Source organism: Rhinolophus ferrumequinum, chromosome 11 (genome assembly GCF_004115265.2).
Source record: "Rhinolophus ferrumequinum isolate MPI-CBG mRhiFer1 chromosome 11, mRhiFer1_v1.p, whole genome shotgun sequence".
Classification (NCBI taxonomy): Eukaryota; Metazoa; Chordata; class Mammalia; order Chiroptera; family Rhinolophidae; genus Rhinolophus; species Rhinolophus ferrumequinum.
Genome location: NC_046294.1, coordinates 9,875,516 through 9,886,358, shown reverse-complemented (window position 1 = coordinate 9,886,358; position 10,843 = coordinate 9,875,516). Strand labels below are relative to the sequence as shown.

Below are 10,843 nucleotides of genomic sequence, written 5' to 3'. Positions count from 1 at the left end.
TCCAGCCTTAGAACCTCCCCCGCCTGCAAGTCCTCCTGGCTTTCAGTTCCGTCATTCAGACTTCAGCTGAACTGTCACCTCAGAAAGGCCTTTCCTGACCACCCAAGCTGAACCAGTCACATGACCTTACTTTATTTAATTCCCTACATGGTCCATTCATTTTCTCATTTTTTTTACTAGTTACTGGCTGTCTCCCCTGGAATCGGCTGTACTTCAGATTTTCAAATGCCAGTTACAAAAATCTCCTTTCTGATTTAAGCCAGTTGGGGACAGGTTTCCTCTCACCTGCAACCAAAGAATCCATACTCATATGCTCACAGTTCCTTACCGCAACAAAAGGCCCTTTTTCCCTGCACTTCTCCCTCCCTTCCAGGCTCAAGTGGAAGCCCACCCCACAAGGCAAGTGGCAGCGCAACCAACAGGAGACACTCTAAACACAATGGCAAGGCTTGCAGGGACATGGAAGATACATTCTGGCAAATGGCTTGTATACTTATTTTTGTTTTCTCTGATTTCTGTCATGCAATCAAAAATGGGGGGCTGGAGTGGGGTGGGGTAAGGGAGCCATGAAACGAACACTGGCTTCCTGACAGCAAATGTCCAGCTCCGTGCTCCCTCCCCGGACCCCCCCAGCTCCGGGTGTTCCTGCTACAGACACACACAGGGAGGTGGCTATGTTTATTGTTCTTTTTTTAATGAAACTAGATCACTGCTTACAAAATCCTGCATGAGCCCTCGTACCCAACCCTTTCAGTTCCCTTGGCTCAGCCTCGCCCCGTCTCCCAGGAACTGAAACAAGGCGGATGCAGAATGGCCACCACCACCAACTCAGTGACCAACATGAGGGGAGAGGCCCTGGGCCCCCACCCTGAGCCTGCCGAGGGTGACAGCTGTACCTCCATGTCCATTCCTGTCGGGCCTGGAAGCTGCATGGCTGAGGGTGGTCCATGCTGCCACGGCTCTCAGGCCACCACCCAGACCAGAGTGAAATGATGTGGATGTCCCGCCCCGTGACCCCTCCCCCCCAGTAGTCTCTCTCCCCTTCCTCCCCCCACCCCCAGGCCTAAGTCTACCCCACCACTGAGATGAGGCCCAGCTCCCGTCAAAGGGAGAGGCCCTACAGGCTGTAGAACTTGAGGCTCCTGTCCATGCCTGTGGAAGCAATGAACTTGGCATGGTGCCCGAAGGCCACCCCTGTGGTCAGGCCGCTGTGCTCTGAGGAGAGAGACAAGAGGCAATGGTGAGAGGCTTTTCCGCTTTGGGTTTGAGCACCGACCCCTGATGACAAGCATGCACCCACCAGTCCCCCGCTCAGGGCTCGTCACACTGCGTGTGACTACTTGTCTGTTTTCCCCAAGACTTTAATGTCCCGAGGGTGGGCTTCTCGTCTGACCCGCACACGTACGCCGGGGCCCCAGGAGGTGCCCAGCACACGGCAGCCACCCAAGTGTTTCTCGGCGGGCTGAACGAATCGAGGACTGTCAACTCCCCCGTCACCTAAGCTTTCGGGGCAACTGCAGTTGAGCTCAGCTCGAGTGCTTGCTTTGACTGGGAGCCTGGCAGAGGGCACTGAGACCCCCGAGTCCTGCCCTTCCACAGCTCACTACCTGCCATTTGTAACCAGTTAGCTGAGTTTTCAGTTTGGTTTAAAGTTCAATCATCGGCTTGTTGGTATCTATTTACTTCTAATTCCTCGCTCGTAACTAGAATAGTCCAGCAGCTCGTTCTGGCTCATGGGGTTCCCACTCTAGGGAGCCTGAGCCCCGGACACAGGGCAGGGCTGCAGCAGGGGCAGAAGCCGCTGGACAACACTCGGCTAATTCCCGACGTGAGTGCCCATTCCTTCTAGTAAGTGCCGATCACACCGGGGGCCGAGCAGCTCTGCACGACAAGGTCCCCTGTGCTGCCAGCTGCCACCCCACCTCACTCTGCTCCACACCCAAACGGCAGGGTCCAGTGAAGGGTTAAAGCCCAGGCCGTACGGTTAGGCTCGGACACCTGTGTAACACAACACACTGAGCAGGGCTCAGGGGAGTGTGGGGGTGGGAGAAATATCTCGCATCCTGCCCACAACCTGCTAATGAGGATGAAAATTTTATCAACAAAGACAGCAGCAGCTGCCACTCAGCTCCCAAGTGTGCAGCAGGCACCCGGCCACCACGCACGCCACCTCCGCATCACCAGCTGGCACAATCTACAAAGCACTGCCAATATATCCATTTTAAAGATGGAGAAGCTACAACACTGAAAGGGAAAGTCAAATACCCGGGACCAGACAACTATTAGGTTAGCGACCCTCTTATCCACTGTCTCAGCATTTTATACTCTTCTTTTTTAGCACTTACCATTGCAACTAAATAATTATTTATGAAGTCATTTATGTCTGCCTTCCTAACCTGACTAGAAATTCCATTAGTGCAAAGACTGGCTCTCTCGTACTCCTGCTCTAACCCCACAATGCACCAAGTCACAGTACTGAATAGTAACAATGGTCAATCCTTACTATGTGCCAGACACTGTTCGAAAAACACACACACTCCTCTAAACCTGTCAACCCCACTAAACGTGTACTGCTGCGCCCCAAAGACCTTAAGTAAGTAACTTGCCCAATGTCACATGACTTGAAGTGGTAGAGCCAGCATTTAAACCTGAAAACTGAGCCTTGAGTTCATTTTCTTAATCACTAAACTCTACTGCCTCAGGTTGTGACTAATGGCTGCTGAGTCAAGTCAGTGCCTGCCCCGAGAAATTCCTAACCCAGTGAGATTTCCCCACTCCCTCTGGGCCAGAACACCGAGGACCCCAGGACCCCAGGACCCCAGGGCCGGCCCTCCACCTGTGAAGTGAAGAATCTCCGTCCACTGTTTGCAGATGTAGATCTGGACATCAGTACCCCCAAGGGCCAGGTAGGTACCACTCTGGTCAAAGATCAGCGACTTCACCTGCCAGAGCCAGAACAGAGGTCACACGAGGGGAACAGAAACTAAGGGGCAGGTGGGGATAAAGAACAGCAGTTTAGATTAACTCAATGAATAACCGACAGATAAGGAGGCAACAGAGAGGGCTGGGGGTGAGGGGCACACCTCAAAGTTGTTATCCAGCTGCAGTGTCTTGAAGTTCTTCAGCTTACGCAGGTCCCAGAGCTTGACGGAGGAGTCGTCGGCCGCGGTTGCCAGGTAGTAGCCATTCTCGGAGAAGGCGATGCTGGTGATGGGCCCTGAGTGGCCAGGGAAGTTGGCCACGTTGGTGCGTTCCTACAGTTGGGGGGGACAGGAAAATGTCACCCAAGGGTCATGAGAGAGAGAATGGAGCTCACCGAACTCCTACGTCTGAGACGTCCTCCTCCGTCTTTCAGGGAAGGACAGCTAACAGGGATAGCAGGGGTGGGTGGCCGGCCCAGGGACCACAGGCCACTCCTCTCATGTCCCACACACAGAGCCACTCTCTCTCCACCCTTGGACACCCCCAGGGCCAGGTGTGTAAGCACTTAATCACACTGACCCTTAGGCCTCAAATGGAGGCCACCATGTCCTACCTTCAAGTCCCAGATCTTAATCTGAGAGTCCATGGTTCCTGTTCCAAAAATGAGTCCATCGGGGTGGAACTGCGCACAGGTGAGAGCTGTGGGGAAGGGGAGATGGACCTGTGGTCAGAGCCCGCTGGGAGAGGCGACGCGTAGCAAAAGGTGGGTTCCTTATTCTTCACATGCCCCACAGTGCCCAGCACAATCCATGGCACTCAGCAGGGACTGGCAGCAAATGTATTTTTACAAGAACAAATGAGCAAATCAAACATGAAAATAAATGATAAACAGCAAATAAAGGGAAAGAGCGCAGTGCTTCTGCGACAACTTACAGCAGCCAGAAGTCTCATCTGTCACCTTGGTGAGCACACGCCCTGTCTGGATGTCAGAGAAGGCCCAGTACTGAAAAAGCAGAGAGAATGGAGCCAGTAAGGAAGTGGGTGCCCTTCAGAAGAGCAGAGACCCTGGCTCAGCAAACCCAGGTAAAGCCAGCTCTTCTCCGCAGAGAGGAGACATTCTCCTTGGGGTTCTGGGGAACCAGCTGGGTTGGTGAGATGTGCCCTCCTCCCGGGATGTTCAAGCTCGGGGACCAGCAGGCCTCTTCAGGGCTCTGGCTGGGACCACACCTGGTCATCAGAGGAGCTCAGGAGATAGTCACCAGTGGCGTGGAGGCTGAGGCCTGTCACAGCACTCTCATGGGCCCGAACAACCTGTACACAAGAGGCATTTGGGACCGACCAAATCCTGATGGTGGCATCTGGGGAGGCAGAAAACACCAGCTCCTGAAAGGAAAGCAGAGGCAGGACATCAGAGAGACTGGGTGGACCATAACGATCTCATGAACGGGGCGGGGATGACACAACGCTAACAATGGCTTTTCCTTTCAGCCCTGCCCTGCCTGGAACCATCCATTCACCCACTGATGCCTGAGCGAACCAATGGTAAACGATATTAAAATGGTAACTCAGACAGCATCTGGCTTGGAGAGGCCTCACCACCTAGTGGTGAAAAGGATAACTGCACCAGAGTGCAATTTCCTACACCCTGCTTCTGGGACCAGAGGGAAATGTGGCTGTCAACTGAGGCACAGAATCTTTTATTTTTGTTTATTTAAATAACCCATGTAGCTACTGGCTACTATCTGGGATAGCACAGGTTTGAACAGTATTGGGTCTGCAAGGAGCTGCAAGGGCATGTTCAGTGTATCCCACACTTAAGGATTCTTAAGGAAAAAATGTGACAGAGAGAGGACTTACAGTGTCACCAACCAATTATTTTGGTTAGGACATTAAAAACTATAAGGTAAAACCTACCATCTTTCATCAATGTGATTTCATAAGAGAAATATTAACACCAGTAAGCAGGAAAGGAGTGCTTTCATTTGAATAACTAGTTTTATGAAAAATTCACGTTACTCTTTTAATCTCCTTAAGGTACAGGGAAAAGGCTGACTGAGCAGCACTGATTCAGCCACCGTCCTACAGTCCAGACCCCAAGTGTCCTAGTTCTAAAGATTCAAATCCCACAATGTCATTAACCTGGTAACATGACCTGCCTTTACCATCAAACCAGCAATTCTCCATCTATTTTAACCCACACCGCTTTCGACAGTCAGTGTAGTTTGCACCCCCTATGCTGGATGACCACGGGAATACTTCCTCAGATTCGCAACTCAAGACTTGGTTGAGCTTTGTTTTCTGTAGTTTGTATTATAAACATGGGAGGATTTTTCCTTTTCCTAACATAAACTATTTCAATGAATATGCTTTTCCAGGGTACACATTTCCTCCTGGGTCGAAGGCCCCTGCTTTAGTGGACTCTATATAGTGTAAAGGGGAACCCCATGACTCCCAACAGAGTCCCCTAAATGCCAACTCTGGAGTCAGAGCTCTTTCTCGGACCCACTTCACTTCACCAGGGAGACAGCATGGGGGTGAAGGACTGGTTCTGGGACCTAAACCACTGAAAAGGGCTCAGGAATGAGGGACCAAGAGTGGCTAGAAGCCCTTACCTGGGAAGGGTGAAACACCACACTGGTGACTTTCTTGGTATGGCCCTTGAGGGTGGCCAGGATTTGCTCAGAGCTCTTGTCAAAGACGACGACATTTTTATCCGCCCCACCTGGAGAGGACCGAGATGAGATCTCCAAATGAGTCAGGCCCTTCCAGGTCCCTTTGCCCCAGGCCCATACGAGGACAAGAGCGTGCACCCTCCAGGCCAGGCCGCTTCTCACCAGTGAGGATCTTGTTGGTGTCGGAGGGGCAGAGGTCCAGGGCGAGGATGCCGGGAATGCTGGCGCTGTGCAGACCCTGTGCAGAGAGAGCCACACCGAACCCGGTCATGGCCGGATCAAGGCAGGCCAGAGCCACACACTCCCCCACCGTCATCCCCAGCCCCGGGGAACAAGTGACTTCTGTTCCTTATCCATTGCACTTGGCCTGCTGCCTGGATGCAGCACGTCCCTCACTGCCTGACTGGGAAAGCTGGGCAGGACGAGAAGCCCTGACAACTCAGCTCTCTGCCCACTGCTCTGCAGGCTGGCCCACGCCACCCCAGCAAACAGCATGTCTCCAAGTTCACAGGGAGCCGGCCACTCACCACGTGAGAGGCCACCTGCCGGTATCTGCTGAGCTCTTCTGGCTTCACCAGCTCCTCAGGCACAGTCTTCCCTCTCTGAGGAAAAGAAAAGCCCCCCAAGAAAAGCGGCAGTGAGCGCAGGATTCAGCCGTCCCCCTTTCTCCTCAGGGGTCAACAAGGCCACCAGGCCACCTCTCTCTTCTGGCTCTGGGAGAGGACTCACCTTCTTACGCTCCGTCGTCAGCACTGTGGCCTTGTCTTGAAGCTGGGAAGAGAGGGGAATGAACTCGACGTGAGACAAACGAGTTTTCCAAGAACAGTATATTGGATGCTGATCACATCTACGCCTTCACAAGTGACCCCCAAAACTCGTTGTCTGCCGAGGTCTGTGCTAAAGGCTCACAAGCATTATCTCTTTTTACTCGCACTCCAACCTTATGCGGCGGGTGCTGATGACCTTGTTTCAGAGGAAACTGAGCTTCAGAGAAGTGAAGTCACTTGCCCAAGGCCACAGAGATGATAAATGGCAGAGCTCCCAGACCAGGTCTATGCCACTAAGATGAGAGCTGAGATGCAGGTTGACAATCTGAACTGTTTGGAAAAGACACAAACTATCAAGTCCTGTGAAGGCGGATTTCAGAAATATAACAGAGCATTGGACCTGGGAGCGGGCCAGCTCTGCCTCTTGTGAGCTGCGCCTTTGAATCTGAGTCAAAGATTCCTCATCTGTAAAATAAAAATGCTAATTCCTGTCCTGTCTTCCTCAGAGAAAAAACATGAAAACGTGTAACAAAATATCTTAATATCTGCCAAGAACCCCAATAACAAGAAGAGCTACAAGTCGCACTTATCAGTAATTACAGTCTGTTAAATTCCCACAAGTCTACGAAGTAGGCACTATTATTCTTATTTTAAAAGCAAGAGAAACGGATACAGAGGGGTTGATTAAGTCAAATCAAGGCCGTGAAGCTTAAAAGTGGTAACATCAAAATACAAACCCAGGCAGGCAGTCTGGTCCGACTCTGTGCTCTGCACGACCCTCCTTTATCCCCAAATGGATGGGATTTTTATTCACATGGGACTCGAGGCAGCTGATGAAAAGTGAGGGCCCATCAGCATTCCCACCAAGTGAAAGCACGACCTACCTTCTGGATAATCTCGGGGGTCATTCCCACCAGCTCGCCCAAATCCATTGGCTCGCCTGCACCCTGAAGAGAAGAAAGGTGCAGGTGAGAGGCATGGAATGTCAAAAACCCTGGCAGGAGGAGAGCCCCAGGAGCCGGGGGCTGGGGGCGGAGGGGGAGCCGGGAGACGACACTCACCACCACACTTGGCTGTGAGCTTGGCACAGCCTGGGGCACGATGAGACCAGCCTGCGGCTTCAGGGTAGCCAGAGCTGAGAGAGAAGATAATGTTAGAAATGGGATACGATGAAGCAGGACCAGCCCCGAGTGGGGGGAGTGGGGAGAGGCTGCACCTTCTCGGGCAGCAGTGACTTCCTTGGTGAGACGGGCAATGACACGGCAGGCGGCGTCGTGCTGGTACAGCGCATGGGACAGCTCTTGGCGGGTGGTCTGCAGCTGCTGGCGCAGAGTGAAGCTGTGCAGCATGACTGCATCCTGGGAGGGGGGATACCACTCTGAGGGGGTGCACCCAGCAGAAGCGTCAGCCCTCGAGAAGAGGACACTGCCGCCAATGCTCACGGCCTAGAACAGTATCAGTGACCCCAGCACCATCTGAGTGGCCCAGAACCAGAGAGTGAGCGACTCCTGAGCTCCTAGCCCCTGCCCCAACACTGGGCACACGGACAGGAGTGGGAGCCAGCTCTTCCCCACCCCCAGCTCCACTAATTTACTGGCAAATCTCAGATGTCATGCCATCACCTCACCAAAAGGGAATAAAAACGCTGCTGCTATTTACTGACTGCCCTCACTGTGTCAGGCACTGCGCCAGGCAGTCCCTCAAGATATATTCATTCATTCCTATTTTAGAGCACCTACTGTGTGCCAGGTGTTGCTGTCGGTGCTGGGGATATACCAATGAATTAAACAAGTCCCTCATGTCATGCAACTTCTAATCTAATTTTATTCTAATTCTCCCAAAACCCCGAGAGACAGACACTAATCTGTGTTGTACAGTCAGGAAAACCAGGACTCGAATACGAGTGATTTGTCCAAGGGCACGCGGAGCTCAGTGTAGAACTCAGATCTGTGTGACTTCAACAACCAGTCTCCTACTCTGTGAGCATCCTGCCCCACAAAAGAGAAAATAATGCTCCATCCTTCCCACCCCCAAGTCCTAGTCCAGTGATCACTCTCTTCAAGTGGGGAGGATATTAGTTCTCTTCCAGAAACTCACCCACTCATCCTGTAAGGCCTTCAGAATGGCCGGGATGCTGGTGGCTGAAGGAGGCTTGGGCCGGATTGGGTGAGCAACTGCCGAGAGAGGAAAAGCAGGTATGAAGAACCAAAACCCAGGGGACCCTTGCTTTTCCTCTCCGCCACTCTTCTCCCTTTAGTCTGCATTGCCAGGGCACTAGCCCCTCCTCCCATGAGCTGGCACCACCTCCCCCGTCTCAGGCTCGGAGCTAAGATGACCCTGGACTGAGGCAGCCCCTAGGCACCTTTGATGTCGATGAGCTGCTCCTCAGACAGAGGCTGGTTGTTGATGGGGTCTGTGCCATTCTCTGCAATATACTTCTCAATGAGCCGCCGCTCGTAGACATGATTAGACACCGGGGACACACATGGGTGCTCTGGCACTTCATTGGAGACTGTGGAGAAAAGGCAGGCCGTGAGCTCAGGGGGTGAAAGGGAACTTGGGCCAAGGGGATGCCTCACCTGCTGCCGGCCCCAACAAGACCCCGGGTTCCCACACTGAACTAACAGGAATTAAGACATGACACCAAGCCAGTTTTGTACTGTCCCCAGCATGCTTTCCAGCTACCTATCTAGCTTCTCCTACACTCAACAAATAATTATTGCACAACTACTATGTGCCAGGCCCCTGGAGAGCAGTCAATCAGCGCTGCCCGTCTCATTTCTGAACAAAGATGCTTTGGAGACACACATTAAGCCACTCAAATCTCAGTCTAGAGCCTAGATAGACTGTCAGACTATGAAATGATAAAGCAATGTGACAAGTGCTATATGATACATTTCATTGTTTGCCATGCACGACTGTAAACACTCTCCATTGATTTCTCATCCTCACAGTCACCCCCAACAGAGGTATCATTTACACGCCTGCCTCAGTGGTCTGTGCAGCCCTCCAGGAGGAGACTGCAGCTGTCTCTGGCTTCCAGTACGATGCAGATCCCCAGCAGGCACTCGGTAAACACCTACCAGATGAGTGAATGAGAGGAAGGATGGTGCTGGATGGAAAAGAGCTTCCTCAAGACTGAAAGGAAACAGTGAATGTGAAAACACTCCACAAACTGTGATTTCTTCAATGTGAAGGGTTCCTTTTCCTAGCTGTCAGGGCCCTTCCTTCTCCCCCCATCCCCCTTTTTTTTCTTTTTGATTTATGGAGAGGCTCTGAGAGTAAAGGGCTTGAGAATTAGGAAGCAAATAGAGAAAGGGATGATGAAACAACAAGGATGGAAAACATCTGCAAGCCACGATAAAATACCAAAAGGAAAGATGATACAAGCATGAAAAAAAGGCATGGATTCCGGGTCAGAGAACCTGGCTCCATCACCCTGCTCGGCCACTTACTAGCTGTGCAGCTTTCGACAAGCCACACTCTCCCGGAGCCTAACATCCTCGTCTGAGAAAGCGGACCTTTATTTCAGCTTTGGAGAATTGGCGTGAGGATAAAATGAGCTCACAGGCTTGGAAGTGCGCTGTACACCAATAAAGGCGTTACAAATGTTCGCCTCCGAGGCTGAAAGCTAGAGACCTGGCTTCCAGCCCTGTCACTACCTCTAATTCACTGTGCCCTTCACAAGTTGCAGAAGCTCTGCCTACCCGAGCGGGACCCCCTACAAAACCCAGTACAATGCCCTCATTTTGCAGATGGGAAACTGAGGCCCAGGGCCCTGCACCAGATCGCAAAGCCAATCGGAGGCGGACCCTGCAGAAGCCCTCGGGTATCCTGATTCCTACACCAGAGCTGGTTCCCCTGCACCAGCTCCCTGTGTCCAGGCCTCAGTTTCCACTGCGTAAACGAGGTGGTTAAGCTCAGCAATGCCTGCGACAATAAACCTGAGGCGTTACGTAAACTGTGAAGCGCTGCGCAAATGCACCCCACGCTAAGGAGGAGGACCACCTCCGAGCTGACAGGCCGCTGCCCTGTCTCCCAGGAGCCCCGTTTTCACCTCCGCCCCTGCCCCGGCGCCTGAGAAGCCCGCAGATCCTCCCGCTCGGCTCTCCGGCCTCCTGTGACCCGCGATCGGCCGCAGCCAATACTCACTGGAGCAGATCAGGGACATGGCGCCGTCGCTGCGCTCCGAGGCGCCACACACCGGGCTCCGGGATTAGCTTCTGACCTGCCGCGGGCCACTTCCGGTTCCCCGCTGCTTCCGGGAAGCCCCGCGGCGAGCGGGGAGCTGCCCCAGTCGAGCGATGTTCCCTTAGCCCTTCACGTGGGACTGCGGCGGCTCGCGCGCCTCAGCCTCCTGCCCCTAACGGAAACTGCCCTTTCCCAGAATGCAGCCGGGCAGGAAAGGGCCCGCCACGGGACACTCGACTATTTCCGGAACGGCTCGGCTCCTTCCGTTAAGCGCCGCCGAGTGCGGGAGAA

At 53.0% G+C, this 10,843-nt stretch overlaps 1 protein-coding gene across 1 annotated transcript; it reads right to left on the bottom strand.

Annotated features, from left to right (window-relative positions):
* Nucleotides 1-673: 673 nt before the first annotated feature.
* PRPF19 (pre-mRNA processing factor 19) lies at nt 674-10,757 on the bottom strand. Its single transcript, XM_033120327.1, has 16 exons — nt 10,514-10,757; nt 8,724-8,873; nt 8,459-8,535; nt 7,578-7,719; nt 7,423-7,496; nt 7,246-7,308; nt 6,324-6,365; nt 6,122-6,196; nt 5,757-5,832; nt 5,535-5,644; nt 4,150-4,305; nt 3,856-3,925; nt 3,536-3,621; nt 3,084-3,254; nt 2,837-2,942; nt 674-1,215 (listed from the first exon to the last, which is right to left on the bottom strand). The coding sequence occupies exons 1-16, from the start codon at nt 10,530-10,532 to the stop codon at nt 1,118-1,120; spliced, it is 1,515 nt and encodes a 504-aa protein (XP_032976218.1). The 5' UTR covers nt 10,533-10,757; the 3' UTR covers nt 674-1,117.
* Between the last annotated feature and the right edge of the window lie 86 nt (nt 10,758-10,843).

Excerpts from the sequence above, each read along its gene's own strand:
- PRPF19 (XM_033120327.1), bottom strand. Across the intron at positions 8,536-8,723 it reads GCAGCTCATCGACATCAAAG|TTGCTCACCCAATCCGGCCC; the intron begins GTGCCTAGGGGC and ends CTCTCTCGGCAG. Across the intron at positions 7,720-8,458 it reads AGGCCTTACAGGATGAGTGG|GATGCAGTCATGCTGCACAG; the intron begins GTGAGTTTCTGG and ends CCCCCCTCCCAG.